The 23,631-nt window shown below is 36.2% G+C and overlaps 1 protein-coding gene across 4 annotated transcripts in view; it reads right to left on the bottom strand.

Annotated features, from left to right (window-relative positions):
- TRPC1 (transient receptor potential cation channel subfamily C member 1) overlaps window positions 1-23,631 on the bottom strand; it is a 72,608-nt gene that overhangs the window by 2,735 nt on the left and 46,242 nt on the right. For all 4 annotated transcript variants that reach the window (XM_047726855.1, XM_047726865.1, XM_047726876.1 and 1 more), the window contains 5 exons: window positions 15,677-15,816; window positions 13,669-13,812; window positions 2,824-2,999; window positions 1,186-1,387; window positions 403-597 (listed from right to left, as the gene is read on the bottom strand). In XM_047726855.1, coding sequence (XP_047582811.1) covers window positions 403-597; window positions 1,186-1,387; window positions 2,824-2,999; window positions 13,669-13,812; window positions 15,677-15,816 — 857 coding nt within the window. The remainder of the gene's footprint in view (window positions 1-402; window positions 598-1,185; window positions 1,388-2,823; window positions 3,000-13,668; window positions 13,813-15,676; window positions 15,817-23,631) is intronic.

The following is a 23,631-nucleotide window of genomic DNA, read 5'->3' as shown; positions in this document are numbered from 1 at the left end:
TCTGGCCCTTTACAGGAAAGGTTTGCCAATCTCTGGTTTATAGCAACATGTATTGAATTATTTATGTAATGAGTAACTTTCAAGAAGAACTGGAAAAATATGAGATGGCTCTAGTAGTCAATCTTTATCTATGCTGACAGAATAGGTATTCTAAATATTTCCCATATTTTAAAACTGTGAGATAAGACTTCATGAAAAAAAAGTATAGCTCTCTCTCTCACATATTGAATCCTTACTTTACGTAGGATAATATGCCATGCATATGCCATGCATTAGGGATATATGAGTGAAAAAAAGTAGACAGTCCTAGGCCTTAAAGAGGCCTAGGACATATTTACATTTTAGTAAACATATGATATTAGGAGCTGTTAAAACTTCCAAGTTGCAATTTTAATTTCTTACCTTTAAACTGTTCTGACGTTTAACCTTGCCTTTTGATGTATGAGAGCAAATCCACTTACTGAGGCTACTAATCATATAGCAAATAGTCTTTGGTGGAGGAATGATGTTGAAAGGTGGGGGTAATGTACATTTGTCATCAAAGTAGCTAAGCCATAACTTTGCTCGAGCAAACTTCCATTCTTTGTCCTCATGATTCTGTAAGAGGAAAATGAAAAAGCAATACAGAACATGAACATGAACACACACACACACACACACACACACACACACACACACACGGGGGAGAGGAGGGCAGAAGGAGCAAGGGAGAGAGGTAGAGGGGGAATGGGGGAGCAAAGAGAGAAAGAGATCATTTTAAACTGTCCAAATGGGGCGCCTGGGTGGCTCAGTGGGTTAAGCCGCTGCCTTCAGCTCAGGTCATGATCTTAGGGTCCTGGGATCGAGTCCCACATTGGGCTCTCTGCTCAGCAGGGAGCCTGCTTCCCTCTCTCTCTCTCTCTCTGCCTGCCTCTCCGTCTACTTGTGATCTCTCTCTGTCAAATAAATAAATAAAATCTTTAAAAAAAAATAAATAAATAAACTGTCCAAATGTTTGCATACCTTGTATGTAAAAATTTGGTTCAAGATTTGCAGTTAATATACATTACTTACATTTTAAAAATCTATATTTAATTTAAAAATAGTACTAATTCTTAATTCTTATCATCTTTGGTTGCCTTATCTATTGCATACATTTGGTATGACCTGAAAGAATATAAAGTTTCTAGAAGAATGGACACTTACTGCTATCAGCTGGAAGCTCTTATGAAGCATTGCCACCAGCAGCTTGGTGAGCACAATCACAACCACAACATTGTATGTCCCAACAATAACTGCTCCAACAAAGGACTGCAATTCCTCTCCATAACTAAATCTTGTGACAAAGATTGCCACGTGTGCTAAAGAGAAAATATACCAGAACAAAGCAAAGCAAGTGCCAATGAACCTGTAAAGACAATTACATTTCTGTTTAAAAGGAAATTAAAGAAATTAATTAGCAAAAATGAAGAATTCGTTTATACCAACATTCCAAGAACACTGATAATCTAAGAATAATACTTTATAAAATGAATGAAGTTGAACCCAACAGTACAGGTATGTCTTACCTTAAACAAAGAAATAGACTCAAAAGGAGGATAAATTATTTTTGCTTGACCTCTTACTGCTTTTTTGTCTATTCTCAACAAAGCAGCCACTAAGATACTGGTAATGCCTAATTCAGTGTTGCCACTCCTCTGCTCAAAAACTTCAAATAGCTCTCGATCTCATTAGCCCAGAGTCCTTACAAGTATCAACAAAGTCCTACATCTCCTACAACTTTCCCTCAGCTTCCCTACATCTATCCACACTGGCCTTCTGGCTTTTCCCTGAACTTGCCAGCCACACTCCCATCTCAGGGCATTAGCCTTTGCCATTCCCTCTATCTACTAATGCTCTTCCTCCAGCCATCTCCTTCAGGTCTTGATTCTTCGTATCTTTACTTGAATGTCATCTCTTGTGGGGCCATTCCCCAGTCTCCCATCTAAAATTGCACCCTCTCACACATATATCCTCCCTGGCCAAAGCTTTGTCTCTTTAGCCCCTTTTATTGCATAATACACTATACCGTTTTTTTCTCTTTTTATTGCCTATATCATCTAACTATGATATAATATAAGCTCTATGAGGTAGTTTTGTTTACTAGGACTTCATTCACTCAGCACTTCGAACAGTGTCTGTTACACAGAAGGTGTTAAACAAATAGTTATTAGTCATTTAATCTTACTCCTTATATAAGATGACATGTGAATATCTAAAGAATAGTTGGTAAGTAAAAGAAACACAACAAATGAGTAATTCCACACCCCTTCTCCATTATGTTATTTTAAAATGAGGGGAGGTATTTTCTCTGCTTCACAGCTGATTGTTCAATTTCTTATGATACAGCAAATCAGAGGGAAAAAATTGATGAAGCTCTAATGATTCTCAATTCTAGTGACTTCCTACTTAAGTGCTGAAAATGCAAGAGATTGTTTTGGCTGTAACAATGATGGACAGTTATTACTGACATTCACTATAAGAAGGGCAGAGATGTTGAATGTCTTGCAATATACAGGACTGACAGAAAACTGTCCTGCCCCAAATGCTAACAGTGTGCAAAATGCCACGAGTTCCTCTGTTAAAAGATTACAGTGGGGGAAACAGTGTAATATCTTAGGCATACTAATTACTTAAGATTCTATTTATATAAATCTAACTATCAAATGATTCATGAAAAATAAGTATTTCTTATTAAAAAAGAATGTCTTAAAGAAAATGTGAAGTTCTAATTCTCTAGGTATTAATTCATTTATAATACAATAGAGAGAAATACATTTACGAAAAATTTTAAAAGACACTCACGAATGGAAGGTATCATTGCTTTGCTGCTCACAGAAGATGCCTACACAGTCCTTCTGTTCTTTTGGGGTATAGCCTTTATCATACAGTTGTGTCAGTCCAATTGTGAAAGAAAACAAAACAAGAAGGAACATCCCAAGAAATTTTCCAAAATCTTGTAACATCTGTCCCATTGAAATCTGTGGAATATATTATATCGCTGTTGGTTAAAATTATCAGGAAAACAAAATATTAAATATTAAAAGACCAGGCAATGAAAGTAAAACAAACATATGACCCACAGTCTACACTTTTTATGCCATCTGGTTAAGATAATGTCGTACTTTTAAAACGTTATAAGTCTCGTTGCCTAACAAAAAGCCATTCTAAGCATGCCATCACTCTGAGTACTGGATGGCACATTTCTTGAGTCTGGACCAGGTGTGCAGAGGACATTGCTGTGATGAAGTTAGGGGCTGAGACATGAAATTTAAGAAAAACCTAATTTGCGAGGAATAAAAGGAAAATTCTTTGCTCAAGCCTAAAGGGAAATAAATGCTTATATTTATAGCTTCTTAAAATTTACAAATATAAAATCATATGATAAAGTATTTTATTTGATTTTTGTGACCAATTCTAAACCAATTCCCAAAAGATGGCATTTCCTCTCCAGGATTGCCCTAATCTCTTTTGCCAAGGTGGTCAATTTCCTTTCATTTTAGGTCAATTATAAGAAAAAACTACATGCAATCCAGAGAGTAGGTCTAGTTCATTGGTACATATTATAATGTACACATGTGAAGTGCATCTAGAAGCTTCATTCAAACCTAATTTCATTGTCCTCCAATACTCCTTAAAAATCTGGGAAATAGGTACTTTTCATAAATTCTTGGTATTTAAATTAGCATACAAATTTGAAGAATAATTTGACATTAACCTTTTGACCCAGTAATTCTATCCCTTGGAATTTAGCCAATAGGTAGGAAATATGCAAAGATGTGTGTATATACAAGGATTTTCACTGCAACACTGTTAGAGGTAGCAAAAAAATGAGAACATCCTAAATATTATTAAAAAGAATGAAGTATAGCTCTATGTGCTGGCACAGAAAAATGTCTATAAAATATTAAGTCAAAAAAGCAGGTTATAGAACAGTATTATAACAGAACTTGTTTCTAATTTTTTAAAGGATAAATCAGGTATATATTTTCATATAGACAGGATTTAATATGCACAGGAAAGTTCTGGAAGTTTACACCAGAAACTGTTAATAGTCCTTACTACAGAAGGCAGGAGTAGGGATTAGAAGGCAGACTTTTTTCCTTTGAATTTTCTTTACTCTATGAATTTATTACTCTTATGATACAAAAAATAATGTTTAAAAGTAATCCCTCTTCAAGACTTACTGGTCAATTTTATAGAGTTAATTAAATCCAGCTTCAAATAAAGTGTCTCATTGCTTCAAACCTACCAAAATAATACATGCCACTTACCAATGATACAAAATGGTAATGACAAGCAAGTGGCCAAACCCCTCTAACCCACTAAAAGTGAACCAGCTAGTTAAGCAGAAGAGGTGTGCTGCAATTCTTTACGCACAACACAAGCTGCTGACCCGGACTCTGCAACACTGGGAAGGTCCAGTGTGCCTGAGGTGCACATGTGACTAGGCCATATGGTCCTTTCAGAAGTCTTGTGCTTCCCTCACCTCCCCTTGCAAAATTCTGAGAGAAGAAATAGAGAGCTTTTAGATTCAGCAAGTTTGAAATGTGTGAAAAAGAGAAGAAATATACTTCCCTCTTAGTCAACGATAGCTTTATACTGAATCCCCTTGGAAAAGAAATAATTTATTCAGACTGGGAGTGCTTAGATAAAGCCATGCCATCCACTAGAGAACTTAATAAGTTAGGACAGTAAGAATGCAGAAACTGCTTTAGATAACTAAGAAAAGACTGCCTTTGAAGAAAACTTGGGCACTGTAGGTAAAGTTATGAGTAAATAGGGTTTCTTAAGAGTGACCGTGTATGGTGTTATAATTTTAATTTAAAAAATTGAGTCCAAAAGAGAAGCCTGAATTTAACATTACTAAGTTGTGTTTTTTGGGAAGATTTATTTATTTACTTTAGAAAGAGAACGAGCGAGGGGAGGGACAAAGGGAGAGGAAGAGAGAATCCTTAAGCAGACTCCCTGCTGAGCAAGGAGCCATACACAGGGCTCAATTCCATGACCATTATTAGATCATGACCTGAGCCGAAATCAAGAGTCAGCCACGTAACCAACTGAGACACCCAGGCGTCCCTAACATTACTAAGCTTTAAAGGTAAGTATAATTCAATTTCAGTATCAAGATGAACAATATTTAATGAAAAAAAAAAACTCCACAAACTTTAAGGACTGTTCTTTAAGAGCATATTAGTTCTGACATAAGTTGGAAGAATCAGTACTAGCTACCGTGGACATCCCTGACGTTAGCACTAACTGAGTGAGCACACTAGCCCAACATGCCTGTGAAAGGTAAAATTCAAAAACACTAAATCTATTTTAGTCTGAGGCAGATCATTTATCTGTAAAAATAATAATTATGCTGTTGAAAATATTTACTTAAACTTAGCAGTTTTACTCAAGAAATAGGAAAATTAAGAAATGAAAAGAAAAAGGTAATTAAAATATCAGTACTGAAGTTTACATAGTTAACACTGCTATACACAGAAAAATATATACATCCTTCCTTGTAATCAGAAAAATGGAAATGAAAGAGGACTACTAAGAGAGTATAACTTAGCACCAAATGCTACTGAATGTGGTCAAACAGTGTGCTTTTTATACTGCTTGTGAGATCAAAAATTAACACATCATTTTGCAGAGTAACAGAAATACTGAGGCACTATAAGGATCAGATCTTTTGATATGTTAATGCTCCTGGAGAGTTATCCTTAGGAAATGATTTAAAAGAGGCAAAGTCCTCTATACAGAACAGCATGTAGAACAGCAAAAACAAGCCAAATGCCCAATAGGGCAAAGGCTGGTATCATTAGGGTTCATAGCAAGTGTTAAACTATAAAACTTGCTAACAAAGCAATAATAATGACAATCTCTAGTCATTCTCCTTCCAAATCTTTCTCCAGAAAAAGCCATAGTTACCTGTCTAAAAGTTCTTAAAAAAAATTTTATTTATTTATTTATTTATTTAAGAGACAGAGAGAGCACGAGAGCAAGCATGCACGAGTGGGAAGGAGGAGCAGAGGGACAGAGATTTCCAAGCTGATTCCTTGCTGAGCACCAGCCAGGCCTGAGAGGCTCATCTCACCATCCTGGTATCACCACCTGAGCTGAAATCAAGAGTCAGATGCTTAACCGACTGAGCCACCCAGACATCCTCCCTATCTAAAAGTTCTATTGAATCAAGAATTCATGCTCCAAACCTCCTTTGCATGTATGAAAATATTCAAATTCCTGGCACAGAGGCCCTCAGAGTCCAGCCCACCAACGGCTATCCACTGTCCAAGTACAAAAGACATCCTGTCTTATCCAAGCACACCATGCTTTCAGGACTCCACGTTTTCACACATGTAACTCTCTGGTCTTTGCCAGGCAAGCTTCTCATCCTTTTAAGGCCCAGATCAAATGTCACCTTCTCTAAGCTTTCCTGACTCTCTCCAGGCACCGCCTCAGTTATGCTCCAAAGTACTTTGCTCGTAATCTCTAAAATACTATTTTTCACTTTACACCAACATGTAGGTTTGTCTCTTCCAGCAGTCTTTATGAGCAGGAACAATGTCAGTAAGCTCCAGAGCCCAGCCTATTAGTTACAATGTTGAACACATAAATACATTTCATACAACTCTACCATTTTCCAAGAGGTATCCTATATTCTTATTTACCTTGCAGGATGGGAAAGGCTATCTCTATTTTTCCAAGTAACAAACTGCAGCTTGGGGAGATTAGTGAATTGCTCATGGTAGCAGAACTAATAGATGACAGAGGTAGAATTCAATTCTACCTCTTCTTCTAACTTCTTGCAAGAGCTTTTCTGAAACATCATTTTGTGGTTTGTTTTTTTTTCAAAGATTTTATTTATTTATTTGACAGAGAGAGAGAGATCAGGAGTAGGCAGAGAGGCAGACAGAGAGAGAGGGGGAAGCAGGCTCCCCACTGAGCAGGGAGCCCAACTCGGGGCTTGATCCCAGGACCCTGGGATCATGACCTTAGCTGAAGGCAGAGGCTTAACCCACTGAGCCACCCAGGCGCCCCCAATTCGTGGTTTTTATCTTAGCTCTCCCATTAAAAATTTGGGGCTATGTACAATTAAGAAGGATCTTGTTCTTATATAACAGTTCCCCACACAGCAGGGCTTATTGAATTAATGCATGAATAAATATCCTCCAAAAATGTAATTGTTAATTAACATTTTGCACCAAGTCTTTTTTTCTAACACTGTGAGCTGGGCCTTAATTTCCTGACCTATAAAATAGATGGTCATATGCTACAACAGACTTACTTACCTACATGCTATCAAAAATTTGCCAGACTTTACCCCAATCTATTTAATCAGTATTTCTGAGGGCAGAACTCAGAAATGAAGGTTTCACATGCTCCCCCGGTGATTCTGAGCCTCACCAATTTGGGAGCTCCTAGACTACATGACCTCTAAGTTTCCAGCTAACTATAACATCTACGCTTTTTTTGTTGTTGTTTTTTAAGATTTTATTTATTTATTTGACAGAGAGAGGGACAGCGAGAGAAGGGACACAAGCAGGGGAGTGGGAGAGGGAGAAGTAGGCTTCCTGCTGAGCAGGGAGCCCGATGCAGGGCTCCATCCCAGCACTCTGGGACCAAAACCTGAGCCAAAGGCAGACACTTAACAACTGAGCCACCCAGGTACCCCAACATTTATGCTTCTTAAAAGAAAAAGGTCCATCCCCAGTATACCCTAAAATACAAGGCACCTGAAATCGCTCTTTACTCATTGCAAAGGATAACAATATGTCATTTATGTGTTACAGACTAGTAAATCAAATCTAATAATTATCCAGTAAAGCCAAATAATTCCCTAGGAATAAAGCATGCATTCATGTGTCAGACACTACATTTACTTCCCAAGTTTCCCTGTATTATGTTTCAGGTCTGCTACAGTTAATTCCACTAACTAAAAAGGGAATGGAAGAATAGATCTAATCATTTATGTAAAACTAATCATGTTTAGTTTAGCAGGGACTCTGCTATGAGATGCATCTTATATATCCATTTACTGATCCATTTAATCCTCACGACAACGACACGGAACCGGAGACTCACACAGATGAAGTAACAGTAAGTTACAGAATAAGATTTTTGAACCCAGTTGGTTGGTCCTGTCTTGTCCTTTCTGTCTTATGACCCAACTACAAGTGCTAAAGGTTGTTTAATTCATTTGAAACACGGGGATGAACCAGGAAGAATTTTTGAATTCTGTAAATTATTAAAGCCTACCCGAAGAAGTATTATGCAAAGAAGGAGGGAATCATGTTACTCTGCAGCATTGGAAACAGATGGGTGACTTAGCAGAGTGGTGAAGATCATTAGCTCTGGAGCCATAACCACCTGGGCTGAAAACCCAGTTTAACTACTTGCCAGCTGTGTGACCTTGTGCAAGTTACTTAATGTCTCTATGCCTCAGTTTCTTCCTCTGCAAAATGGAAATAAAAGAGTCTGCCTCTTAGAACAACTGTGAGGATTTAATGAGGTAATAAATGTACATAAAGATCTTGGAATAGTATCCACAGTAAGGGCTCAAATGTTAACTGCTATTATTATAATTGCCGCCTTTATTTTTAGATTCTATCTTCATGTCTTTTTTTGTTAAGATGTAGAACATTACTGATTTATGCCCAACCATGACTCATATCTGCTGAAGTGTATTAGCTGGGATCCTTCATAAAAGCAGAAGAGCTAACTTCAAAGAGCTGGTTGGTCTCTGGATTCAGACAGACTCAGGTTTAACTCTTGACTCTACCTCGGTCTAGTTCTGTGAACCACTGAACCTCTCTAAGCCTTAGATCCTCCATTTGTAAAATGGAAATAAAAAACAGCAAGGGTTGTGATGAGGATTAAATAAGTGGAAAACAGCACAGTGCCTGGTCCACATGAAATGTCCAACAAATGTGGTCACTGAACAGATTTTGCATAAGCAGCTCCAGGGACAGCTAGGATATTGTCCTATTTCTCCATCAGCTTTTTTCTTTTCACACACCAATCAGCACTTGTCTCTACCCAAGCCCAGTCTAACCAGTTTTTCAATTCAATTTGACAAACAGTAAGTAACTAGTATGACCATGCAGTGAGTAATGTGCCCGCAAAAAAAAAAAAAAAAAAAAAAAAAAAGATATATTTCCCATCCTCAAGGACTTTTTAACTTAGAAATAACATTATCTAGAATTTAAGACAAGCTAAATTTTAACTGCCTTACAATTAAGACAAGCTTTAGGAAGTGCTCATTAGAGGTTCAAAGTATCAAGTTCATTGGATGGAGTTATTCATTAGCAGGGGAGCAGGAGTGCAGGAATGGATTTTCCAGTGGCAAGAGCCCTAAAGTTGGCACATGTTCCCTCATCCCTGGGATGCCCTAATCCCGCCTCCTTCCCACTCATCTTTCAAGACTTAATTCTAGTGTCATCTCTTCTGGGAAGTGCCTTAAACTGAAGTGACTGCCCTTTCTCTGAGCTGTCTATGACAACAATTACCACTGTAAATGTCATGCTTGCCTGTCACCTTCAACGTACTGTGAGCTCCTTAAGGAGCTATTGGAGCTTATTCATTTTAGTATTCTCAGTGTCCAGTATCTACCAGGCACTCAATAAATGTTTGTTGAATAAATAAATAGAATTTCAACAAGCAGAGGAACAGCTAGGGCATTCTAAACAGGGTAATAACATAAACAATGACATGGAAGTCGAAGAGCATGGGCCATATGTGAGACCAGTGACTGGTCTTGGCCCAGATGGAGAAGAATTTCAGTAAGACACAGAGATGAGTATATAAGAGATGGCTACTCGGGACGCCTGGGTGGCTCAGTTGGTTAAGCAGCTGCCTTCGGCTCAGGTCATGATCCCAGCGTCCTGGGATCGAGTCCCACATCGGGCTCCTTGCTCGTCAGGGAACCTGCTTCTCCCTCTGCCTCTGCCTGCCATTCTGTCTGCCTGTGCTCGCTCTCTCTCCTCTCTCTCTCTGACAAATAGATAAAATCTTAAAAAAATATATATAAAAAAAAAAAAAAAAAAAAGAGATGGCTACTAAGCAAGCAGGGCCAGACGTAGACAGTTACATTCCAAAGTCTACCTACAACGTAAGCTACTAATTTTAGTGGCTTATAAATCATAAAATCATAAAATTGTCAAGTACTAGAACAGAGGATACAATCATTGCTGAATATAGAACCATTTTATATACTCTACTATATGATATTCCTGTGACCTTCATTTGCCTAGGATAGTCCCAGTTTCCACTTGTTTTCCCAAGTTAGTATTCCCCCAAGTGTCTCTATTTGGATGATAAAATATGGTTATTCTAACCAAGGGAGAGTTCTGTACCTCTAACACAGGTTATATATCCAGTTAAAATAAAAGTCAACTTCTAAATCTGCAAGAATCTGGAAGGAAAAAATGTTAGTATATGGAAATAAATTTAACGACCAACTGCAATAATCACATTAAAGCATTATTTGACATAGCAAGTTATATACATAAAGGAAAAAAAGTTACACTTTTGCTAAAGTAATTAACTTACTGTCAATTTTCTTTTTGCATTTCTTTTAGTTTTTTTTTTAATTTTATTTTTTATAAACATATAATATATTTTTATCCCCAGGGGTACAGGTCTGTGAATCACCAGGTTTACACACTTCACAGCACTCACCATAGCACATACCCTCCCCATGTCCATAACCCCACCCCCGCTTCCAAACCCCCCTCCCCCCATCAACCCTCAGTTTGTTTTGTGAGATTAAGAGTCACTTATGGTTTGTCTCCCTCCCAATCCCATCTTGTTTCATTTCTTTTAGTTTTACATTCATAACTGACTCATTCCATTTTAATTGAGTTCCTTTCGATGAACATAATGGAAAAATGTATTATAAATATTTTCATTTTTAGAATATTTTGGCAGAATTATGCAATACAAATCTGTCATGTTAGTAAGACTACACTGGAAAACAAATGCCTTTATTTGAAAACTTCTTTAAGTAAAAGCCTGAAAATCTGAATCTATAGATTCCTATTCAATATCGATTCCTTGCCCTCTTATTAACTAACCAGACCTTGATTTCTTAGGGGGCAATATGCTCAATTAAAAGTACTGATCTCCTCAGACTTCCTTGTGGCTACGAAGGTTATGGTTATTGACACCAAATTTTGGCCAATGAGTTATAAATGGATACATCTGGTATAGGGCTCCAGGGAAAATGATTGCTCTTGATAAAAAGAGAAAGACATCTGGCCCATGCTTTCTGCCTTTTGGCCTCTGCCTTTCCCCCTTCTTCCTGCAGGGTACAGACTTGATATAATGACTTGGAGCAGGGAGCTTGTGACCATGAGAACCAGTAACACTAAAAAAACTGCAGACAACCTTCTGTCTGGGAAGATCTGCTTTGTAATACATACTAGTTCTATTTGTATTTCCAAATCCTTCAGTTCTGAGACTAGCGTATCCCAGCAATGGTTGCCTGGGGAAAGGGCAAAGGGAATGCAAATGTAAATGCAAAAACGTACCATGAAACTTTTTGGGGTGATGCATATGTTCTCTATCTTGATTATAGTAGTGATTAAACAAATTTACAGATTTGCAAAACTCATCAAATTATACAGTAAGGATGCGTGTATTTTACTGTATGCAAAGTATACTTTAATAAAGATAGGTTTTAAAAAAATCACTTGCTGAACTAAATCATAATATTTAAGCATATATTATGATTAACCTGCAGAGTTTTTAAAAAATAGGAACACTAAATATTTGTTGGCCTCACCTATATTATCTGTAGTTCTACAACTATTAGGATAATATAAATTATCATGCTGGAGGAGAAAAACACACACAAGAGCTGAAATGACAAATACCCACTTATGCAGTATTTGTATATACAACAATAGTTCTTTTAGGAAGAGACTAAGTCAGAAGACCCAACTCAATAGTTCTAAGAAAAACAAAGAGATAATTCACTAAGAAATAATAGCATACTTTTCCTTTTTAATTCTGCAGAAATCTATAAAAAAATTTCCAGTATATAAACTGGTGGTATCATCAATTTTTAGCTAAAAAAAAAAAATGCATATAAAACATACTGTTGAATCTTGACTAAAACATTCATAGAGGATATTAGTGGCAAAATTAAATCAAAATAACAGTCTAAACTAGGATTTCACATACTATTGCTTTGGAGAAAAACAGAGACTTGAGCATATCTAATGAAAATTGAGTATGACATTACATGAACTTATGTAATGATCATTTGAACAAGGTTAAACAAGTATCTTTACTTCTTTCTCATGAGATTTAATGCGCTCATATGCACTGTGAATTCCCAAAAGAGTTATATGGAATGCAGTGCTTCTGCCTTATTTCAGTCAGAGCACCTCACAGGACTTGGTTAAGAAAATCATGCCTCAGGAAACACCACTGCAGGATGATAGCACAAGCCAAATCAGATCAAGTTTTTCCTACATATTTTATTTTCATATCCCTATTTGAAGAAGGTAACCGTGCCCTCTACTTAAAACATCTCCTTTAAAAATGCTTTTAAAAATCTACATTCGTCGGGAGCCTCGTGGCTCAGTCACGTAAGCATCCACCTCTGGCTCAGGTCCCGCTGCTCGGCGGGGCCTGCTTCTCTCTTTCCTCCTCGTTTGTGGTCTCTGTCGCTCTCTCTGTCTCAATCTCTCAAATAAATTTAAAAAAAAAAAATCTTAAAAAAAAATCTACATTCTTAGTAAATTTTTACCTATTGAGAAAAAATTAGTATTATATGTAGAGCTAGTCATGTAGCAGAGTTGATTCCCACCTTCTAGAAACAATCACTACTACAATATGTGGAGTAAAGTCAACCAATCATGGGTCCTTTCTTTAATGTAAGGAGACTTAGAATTTAGTCCTGGACTCTCACTATAATAATCATACTACTCTGAACAAATCACATACCATCTCAAAAGCCCAATTTCTTGAGCTATAAATTACTATAAAGTATGAAGTTGGACTACATGAACTCTATGAAACTTGCTAGTTCTAAATATGCTGTTTACCAATTTATTATATTTAATATTTACTAAACAAAGTGAAAGAGTATTTTAAAAATATAGCTTATTTATTTTCAAAATCATCATTAAGAATAAACTCTTTCTGCACAACACCTCCCTCATATTTATCACTTAAAATTTTAAATATGAGGGTGGGAGGTTGGGGGCACCAGGTGGTGGGTATTGTAGAGGGCACAGATTGCATGGAGCACTGGGTGTGGTGCAAAAATAATGAATACTGTTATGCTGAAAAAATAAAAAAATTAAAAAAAAAATTTTAAATATGAGATTCATTTTGGTTAAAAGCAGATTTTCATGTTTCTCTATTGTCTGAAGTACAACTATATTTTAAATGAATCTACATCTATGGGCTGCAGGGAGAGGGTCAATGGACCAGAGCTTGATAAAAACTTGAATAACTGAAAGCAAAGGATTATCATTCAGCTAAAAGCAAAGCAGATGAACACGCAGTGTCCTCTCAATTGTTAATTATTATCAAAAACAAAGTTTAACTTGAACATCATGAGAGAACAGTGTTCCAGTGGACCAACAAGAAGATGTAATAATAATGAAATCTAAGGAATTTCTTTAAGAAAAATGAATTATTTACCTGTAATGGACCCAATATGGAGCTTGTTGTATACATAAAAAAGAGACGAAGATAACTTAGAACGTTTGCAAATGCAAAAAGCCCTTCTGCCACCAGAGTAGGATGGAATGCGTCCCAGTCCTTCCGATCAGCAAAATCATGAAACTAAAGTTAGGAAGAAAAAGCCAAAGGTAAATAGCTCCCTCAACTTAGGAAAATAAAAGTAAATATTCTGACTACTGAAAGAAAACTAATAATTATATATCTTTTAGGGGCTCTCCTTTTATGTTTTATAAAGTCCTCTTCTTCTAATACAAATAACATTATTTTAAATAAAAGATCTTTACATATGTGAGGCAATATCACTTACTCTATATAAAGAGGTTTTCTTAGAAATTCTTAGGTTTTGGGGCGCCTGGGTGGCTCAGTGGGTTAAAGCCTCTGCCTTCGGCTCAGGTTATGATCCCAGGGTCCTGGGATCGAGCCCCACATCGGGCTCTCTGCTCAGTGGCGAGCCTGCTTCTTCCTCTCTCTATCTCTCTGCCTGCCTCTCTGCCTACTTGTGATCTCTGTCTGTCAAATAAAAAATAAAATCTTAAAAAAAAAAAAGAAATTCTTGGGTTTTAAAAATTAAATAATTTTTTAAAAAGTCAAACTTTTTATGAATGAAATGTTTACTGGTTTTCCTTAAATTTTACAACATAAACTTTAAGTATTAAGTAAAATTTAAGTATGTTTTCTCTTAGTTAATTAGCTATCATATTAAATTAACCTAGCCCTTTAACTCAGGTTTCTAGAATGAACCCTAGAAGTTCTTCCCCCTTCTAAATACCAAGAAAGAGAGTGTATCATTATACCCAGACATAGAGTGGCACATGTTCCAGTTGCCTGGTTAGTCCCAAATTATATTCCAGTTTTCCTGGCATAATGATTAATGCCCCCTTTCACTCTCAAAGTGTCCCCACTTCTAGAACTAAAGAGACCAGTGTAAGATACCAATGACTCTCAGCCATTTATCTATGTTATGACCAATTTTTATTTTCTTAGTAATTTCACAACTCAAGTCACTGAAAATGCCTAACAAACATGTTCCATACTACTGATCATTTAAAGGAATAGAGTTTTTTTTAAATAAAGTAAAATGATATAAGATAACCGGTTTTTCTTCTATAGTCTATAAAGTAGTTAAAAAAACAGAAAATATATCTCTCAGTTCTTTGACTATGATGCCTTAGAAGAATTCTAAACCCAAGGCTTAAACAAAGATAGTTAACATAAAATCTATTACCTTTTCTGGGCTTGGAAGAGCTATATCTTCATAAAATTATAAGATGTGTATAAAACTAAATTTTTGTCAAATGCTAACTTTTAAAAATAGAAGCATCAAAAATTATCACATTTATATCACCTTTTAAGCTATAGAAGATACTAATCATGATTCTGAATGAGGTAAAACACTACAGAATAAATTCTTAAAGATAAACTTTTTTCTAGCAGGTATAAAGATAACTAACACTTATTAATTTCAGTAACTTTGTGTTCTCATTTTAAGTATATATACACATTAATGAGGTATATGAACCTAGCTCAGATATAAGGAATTGGCATTTGGTAGAAAGAAAATGCCTAGACAGACCTGGATTTAAATCCAGTCTTGGTTTCTTACTGTGTGGTCTTGAATAAGTTATTTAATATCTCTGAGCTTCGTTTTCCTTATTTGCAAAATGGGGATAAGGACATCTGTCTCATAGAGTCCCTGTGAGGATAAAATGAGATAAAGTATAGCAAGTATCAACCATGGTGCCTGGCATATAATAGGTAACCAACATTAAAAGGTAATTAACATCCTTCAAACTATTGGAAGGGAGGAAACAATGCAGACTATTCCCTTACACTGGGATAGGTTTAAAATGAAAACACATCAGATATAGATTTGGGGCAATGTAACTCTGAGTTATACAGCTACATATCTCAGGTTTTTCCTAAACAAACTTCACTTGTGTCTGCAATTAACATAGCTAATAGTCACCTTGTTGTGAGCAACCACTTTGAGGGCAAAAGTTGCCAAATAAAGTGAATTCATGACAAAACTGAGTTGATTACGGGATTCTTCCAAAAAGTCTTCTAACCCTTCATACCAGAGTCTTTTAATGTCTGACCAAATCATCCCTAAAAAAAGGAAGAAAAAAAAATTAAATAATGCTCTTACTTTAATAATAAACTGAAAAATACTTTAAAACTCAGGATATTAAATAAATAACACTCATATCAGCTTAGCTTCATTTAGAAGAAAAAATAACTTTTTAGTAAAAAGTTCTCAAAATTTGAAAGAAAATAACTATAAGTTTTATATGATAATATCTTTCTCAGAGAGGAATTTTAATAAATGTGAAACAAGCATAAGAAAACAAATAAATTGATGCTAAACACACACACACACACACCACAAAGGCTCAGTTCCTGATTCTTTTCTTTTCCCTATTATGCTCACTCCTACAGACACTTTGGCAGTCTAATCTAATGGCTTTAAATAAAATCTATGGGCAGATTTCCAAATTTATCTCTCAAAAACTCAATCTGTATTTATAGAATCAATAACTCTAACCCCCTCTCCTAAATTCAACTTGTATATGAATTTGACTGTTCTACATCCTCAACGGGATATCCTAACATATTCAAACTGAACTTTTTAATCTCTGCCCCAAATTCACTGTACTTAGAACTCTTCCTATCTCAGTTGATAGAAACTTCATCATTCTAGTGGCTCAATCCAAACTTCCTTGAATCATCCTTGACTCTTATTTCTTTTAATTCACATATTCAGTGCAATAACAAATCCTGTTAGCTCTGCTTTCAAAATATATTTAGAACCTAATCCTTGTCACTACCTCTTCAACTTCAAGCCACCATACCATCTAGCCTGGATTACTGAAATACCCTACCTGGTCTCCCCGCTTTTATCCTGGTCTCCTTAAAATGTATTTACAACACAGCAACCACAGCAATCCTTGTAAAAATGCAAGTGAGATTCAAGAGGTAGCTGCCTATGGTTTCCTCTAGGATTTTGATGGATTCGTTTCTCACACTTAGGTCATTCAACCATTTTAACTATTGGGACTTCATCAAGATCAAAAGCTTTTGCACAGCCAAGGAAACAGTCAACAAAACGAAAAGACAACTGACAGTGGGAGAAGATATTTGCAAATGACGTATCAGATAAAGGGCTAGTATCCAAAATCTGTAAAGAACTTGGCAAACTCAACAGCCAAAGAACAAATAATACAATCAAGAAATGGGCAGACGTTTCTGCAAAGAAGACATCCAAATGGCTGATAGACACATGAAAAAATGTTCAAAATCTCTTGGCATCGGGGAAATATAAATCAAAACCACAATGAAACAACACCTCACACCAGTCAAAATGGTTAAAATTAAAAAGTCAGGAAATGACATATGTTGGCAAGGATGTGGAGAAAGGGGAACTCTCCTAAACTGTTGGTGGGAATGCAAGCTGGTGCAGCCACTCTGGAAAACAGTATGGAGGTTCCTCAGAAAGTTGAAAATAGAGCTACCTTACGACCCAGCAATTACACTACTTGGTATTTACCCAAAGATACAAATGTAGTGATCTGAAGGGGCACCTGTACCCCAATGTTTATAGCAGCAGTAGCCATAATAGTCAAACTATGGAAAGAGCCCAGATGTCCAACAACAGATGAATATGTAAAAAGATTTGGTATATATATACAATGGAATATTACTCATCCCTCAAAAAAACTGAACTCTTGCCATTTGCAATGACGTGGATGGAACTAGAGGGTATTATACTAAGTGAAATAAGTCAATCAGAGAACGACAATTATCATATCAGCTCACTGATGTGTGGAGTTTAAGAAACAAGACAGAGGATTATAGGGGAAGAGAGGAAAAAAGGAAACAAGATGAAAGCAGAGAGGGAGACAAACCATAAGAGACTCTTAATCATAGGAAACAAACTAAGGTTTGCTGTAGGGGAGTGGGGTGGGGGGATGGGGTAACTGGATGACGGATATTGGGGAGGGCATGTATTGCAATGAGCACTGGATATTATATAAGACTGATGAATCACAAACCTGTACCTCTGAAAACAATAATACATTATATGTTAATTTAAAAAATTGTAGAGAACTGAAATATCTTTAACACAGGATTCGGTTTTGTGGTCCTTCCACTCCATCCTAAGTGTATACTTATACCCAGATCTCTTTTCTCTTGCTACTGGGTATATGTTTTATACTGATCCAATAAACCATGTGATTTAAGCATAAAAAAAAACGCAAGTGTTACTTCCCTTCTCAAAACTCTGAAGTAACTCCCAGAGGAGAAAGGATTAACTACAGGTCTGAGCTCTTTCTCCACGGGAACACAACCTCATGTTACTGTCTTTTAAAGAGGTTTCCTTGGAAACATACTATGTTAAGAAAAATACGAAAGGTCGGCTGTATTCAATACTGTTATAAAAACGATTGGGGAACTACATCTGGACTGGGAGGACTCCAAGTGGATTCACAGACCCTGAAAGTATACATAGCCAAAACTACAAAAAGACATGATGAAACTGATGAATCAGTGAAATCTACTTCTGAAACTAATAATATATGTTAATTAATTGAATTTAAATAAATTTTAAAAAATAATTCATAACGAAAGTATATAATAAATAGTATCATATATATATAACTGAATCGAATTCTGGTTTCTCTACTCTATTGGACTACTGATTTGTCCATTCCCTAACAGTATTTTTTATTACATTAGTGTTATGATTAATATGAGTATTCCAATTTTGCTATTTAAAAAAAATCACGGTCTATATGATTTCCTGGAGTACTCCAAATATGGTAGCTTCTAATACCTAGTAAGTTTCCAGGATGGTGAATCTTTACAATGTCAACTCATCAGCGAACAGGGTGTGCTTCTTTATTGACTTCAACTCTGTGACATTTAAAAAATTTTATCTATAAAGATTTTTTTTTAGTCTTCTTATTAGATTAAAAAAAAAAAGATACGTTGAGAAATATAGGCCTTGGCTTCTCTGCGTGATGTCTCTCTTAAGAGTGTGCTTGCAGTGGGAGCTACACTCTTGGGCTTCATGAGACATAGCTGCCGCTAGAATCGAGGCTTTTCTAGCTGGGGGTAGCCCACACCCAGCCATCCGGCCTCATCCCGTACAAGTGAATGTGCCCACAATAGCGCTGGGAAATAGCCACAGACTTTTATAAGAACTGCCAATAAAGATATATTTGGAAGCTGTAATGCTGACATGTTGTACTTCCCTGTCTTGTCCCCTTGTACAAAGCTAGTAAGTAAACCAGGGCCAGGTTCTCACCTGTTGTGTACCGCGAGTGTGAATGTCAGTGAGAACCCAAGATCACTGCTGCTGATTTTGCAGAGTGGGTGCCGCACCTTCCCTTTTATCTCATGTCTCTCAGAGTCGAAAGTAATTTCTTGACCTACAGGGACATGTATCACTTCTCCCCTCTCACATTCTCTCCTATCAGTTTTTCCTTCCACTGCTTGTCACACTGGCCTCCTTGCTTCCTTGCTATCCTCTGAACACACAAGACTCCTGCTTTAGGGCCTAACATCAGCTTCCCTCTGACTGGAAGCTCCTCACTCAGATATCCGTTTGATTAACTCCTTTACTGCATATCTTTGCTTACCATCTACTTTGATCATCTTATTTCAAATTGCAAACCCCATGTCCTCCATTCCCAACTCCTTAACTCTGCTTCTATCTTTCTCTTCCCTTAGTACTTAACACTTTTGAACATTGGGTATAGTGTACTTATTATGTCTATTATTAACTGACTTTACTCATCCCATTAGAGGAAACTCTTCAAGAGTAAGAATTTTTGTTTTTATTAACCAATGTCCTAAATGTCCTGGACAATTCCTAATACATAGTGGGTGCTCAAAAAATTTGCTAAGTGAATAAATATACTCAAATAAAACCCAAACACACATACAAACAAAAATCCCTTCCCCTTTTTTGGCCATAAATTCCTCCATAGTTAATATATTCCTAGGAGTATCAGAGAATAGTATTATAACCTAGGATAGTTTTATGATAAATTCATTCATAAGATCTTTTTAAGGAGAATATGTAGTAATAAAAGAACAGAGTGCTGCAATATAACATATGGGTGGAGATTACATTGAGCCAGTCAAAAGCATCCTCTGGCTTACCAGTAGGCAGAATAATTCCCCTAGGAAGCACATGAAGCATTCTTGAAAAACTGTTTATAACATCTTAATTATACAGTAACCATATTTTATGTAGAGAACCATTTTTAAATACTTGCAGATCTGACACAGAAAATACTTTTAAAATTTCCACTTAGATGAGCTTCTATTTAAAGTGAATACATAAAAACTATCCAAAAATGTTAAACCAATTATCTTTTTAAACTCAAATGCTATCCACTGAAACATTAAACCAAAAAAGATGCTTCCAGAAATAAGTGTTTTATTTCTGTAAAATGCAGTATTATACCTAAAAGGAACTCTTGACCACAATTACAAAAGGAATTGGAAAAGATTTTTTTTTTTTAAAGATTCTATTTTTTTATTTGACAGAGAGAGAGAGATCACAAGTAGGCAGAGAGGCAGGCAGAGAGAGGAGGAAGCAGGCTCACTGCTGAGCAGAGAGTCCGATGCGGGGCTCGATCCCAGGACCCTGAGATCATGACCTGAGCTGAAGGCAGAGGCTTAACCCACTGAGCCACCCAGGCGCCCCGGAAAAGATTTTTGATTAAAAAAAAAGGTAGACATGTGAAAGAACAATGACTACTGTCAGGTGGTTTCCCATCTTCTGTGCAACACCCCACAACAAAATGAAAATAATACACTTGACATATTTGATATTTCTGAATTGAATTAAGAGAACAAAATAATTTTAAACTATTATAATTAATGCCTTTGAGTACTAGTCAATGTACTATATTTTAGGGTCTTTTTTGTTGTTTTTTTTTAGAATTAGTAACCTACACTATAAGCTATACTCCCATCATTTGGGGATTCCTCAAGGCCTGCTTCTACCTTCTCTATTCTCATTTTATACTTTCTCAAGTGTCTCATCCATGCCCATGATTTCATATATAAGTAATATGCAGATTATTCACACATTGCTAACTCAAGCCTGGAATTCCTCTTGAGCTCCAGACCATGATGTCTAATTGTCTTTTAGATATCTTGAAGTCTCTTTAATTTCAACGTATCCAAAAACCATACTCTGGGTCTACCCTCTCACAGATCCCCAAACCAAGTACTTTTCCAAAATACCTATACTGCTTAATAAACTCACTCTTCCTCACCTCCTATATACTGTGTATTTCCATATCCTATTGACTTTACTTTGTAAGTATCTCTCAGATCTGTTCCCTTCTTTTTCTTTCATAACAATTCTAACTCCAAGGTACCATCAGCTTTCATCTGTAACAGCCTCCTTCTGGTCTCCCTCTATCCACTCTTGCCACAGCCCTATCCTCCTAACAACCATTCTCTATTGTAGCCAGAATGATCTTTTCAAAAGGCAAATCTGAAATACAAAAACAAAAACAAAAGGCAAATCTGATCACGTCACTCAAATACTTAAAAATTTCAATGGTTTTCCGTTCTTCTTAGCATAAAGTCAAAATTACTTAACATGGCCCACAAGCCTGTCCATGGTCTGAAGCACCATCCAACATTCTACAGCTTCATCTTGGATTTTGCTTCTCTTGTTCTCTCTGCTCCAGTATTTACTCAGTACCTTCTTTGTACTCAGTACACACTCCTTCTTGCCATGGTGCCTCTGAATGTAACTTTTATATCAGCCTAGAATACTCCTCTCCTAATTGTCTTAGCTGACTTTTTTTTATTTTTTAGATCTAGCTCATTTATCAGTTCCTCAAGAAAGCCTTTCCAATTTTCCTGACCTGGTAAGATGCCCTTATAATATGCTTGCTCTCCTAGCTCCATGACCTTTACTTAGCAGCACTTAACTCACTTGTGCTTTTTCATTTATCTGTGCAATTCTCAAGTTTTTGCCTTAATTAGGCCATAAGTTCCACGAGTGTTGCACCTTATCTCATTCCTGCCTATGCTTGGACAAAGTAGATATACTAAATTTCAAAAAATGTATTTTTAGGGACAGCTGGGTGGCTCAGTCAGTTAAGCATCTGCCTTCAGCTCAGGTCATGATCCCAGGGTCCTGGGATGGAGCCCCGCAACCGGCCTCCCTGCTCAGCAGGGAGCTTGCTTCTCCCTCTCCCTCTGCCTGCTGCTCCCCCTGCTTGTGCTCCATCTCTCTCTGTCAAATAAATAAATAAAATCGTTATTTTTATATTTTTATACTAGCTATTCTATTATATCCTAACAGTAAAAAATTAAGTAAAAGGATACCACTAATATTCCATGTATTCACTGACACATTGTTTTCATTTTACCTATGTGTTTTTTTATAATTTAACCCTACTTTTTCTGGAGAACCAAGGAAAAGAACAAGAAACCAATGTACAGAAGTCAGCCATCATAAGCCAAAAGTCACTGTGTTCACGGCATGAAATAATACATTGAATGAGTACGTGCCTTTAGATAAGCGGGCCAATGATCCCTACATGTTTCCTTAAAGCAAGTTCAGATCTACATATTTAAGGAAGCCCAGAGGGATCTAATTACATTAACAGGCTTAGAAGACATCCTTGGCAAGGTTTATTCAGATCTATTGGTTTCAAAGCAGAAGCTGGAAGTAAAACACTTCCAGGAATTTTACTAGCTTAATGCACATTATGCTCTTCAACTGAAGCAGAATATGTTAGAAAATTAATCATATTGTGTGTGCATGAGTGTTCAATAATGTCTTTGAAAATAGGGCCATCATGATTAAAAAGAAGTAACTAGTTTTACCATTATTATGAAATTCCATTACAACAGTAATATTTACACTATCCAAAGAGTGTATAACTCTTTGAGTTCAGTAAGTTTCTACCTCCTGCTAAGAAATATAAATGTTAATTTGATCCTTATACAGACTCAGGAAACCTGAATCTTAATTATATAACAAATAAAAGATTTTTTCTCATGACTATTTAAACAATAGGTTACAGATAAATGATATAAAATTTCCTTTATAGTAATAAGACATATATAACAATCTTTTAGAAGTAGTTTAAATGAATAGAGGGAAAAAGTACTTCTTAGAGATTCCATTCAAAATTTTTTAAACGTATTCAAAAAACAATATAAACAAGTTTCACACTAGAAAGCTTTTATAACAAAGCAATTTGGAATTACACATGATAAGGTATAAATTACTTCCTAAATTAAAATATTAAATTTTAGATTAAAATAGCAGAAATACAGGAGAAGAAAATATTAACAAGAAATTACTTGGGGGGCGGGAGGTTGGATGAGCCTGGTGGTGGGTATTATGGAGGGCACATATTGCATGGAACACTGGTGTGGTACATAAACAATGAATTCTGGTACACTGAAAAGAAATTTAAAAAAAGAAGAAGAAGAAAGTACTTAATTCCCTTTAACCTAGAATTCAGATGTGTGTTATTTTTACTTTATCTACTTAATTTTATTTTATTTTATTTATTTATTTTTTAAGATTTTATTTATTCATTTTACAGACAGAGATCACAAGTAGGCAGAGAGACAGGCAGAGAGAGAGAGGAGGAAGCAGGCTCCCTGCTGAGCAGAGAGCCCGAGTGGGGCTCGATCCCAGGACCCTGGGACCATGACCTGAGCCGAAGGCAGAGGCTTTAACCCACTGAGCCACCCAGGCGCCCCTCTACTTAATTTTAAATGTTAATGCACAATGGTTTGAATACTTTTAAAAGTAAAACTCTGATCAAGTTGCTTAAAATGAACTAACTTCCAAATAAAAATTAAAATTCCAAAACATGCACATTATTTTTATAGCTGGAGAACTAAAAGTGAAAATGATACAGTAAT

This window comes from Lutra lutra, chromosome 1 (assembly GCF_902655055.1).
Source record: "Lutra lutra chromosome 1, mLutLut1.2, whole genome shotgun sequence".
Classification (NCBI taxonomy): Eukaryota; Metazoa; Chordata; class Mammalia; order Carnivora; family Mustelidae; genus Lutra; species Lutra lutra.
This window is presented reverse-complemented; position numbering and strand designations above follow the sequence as displayed.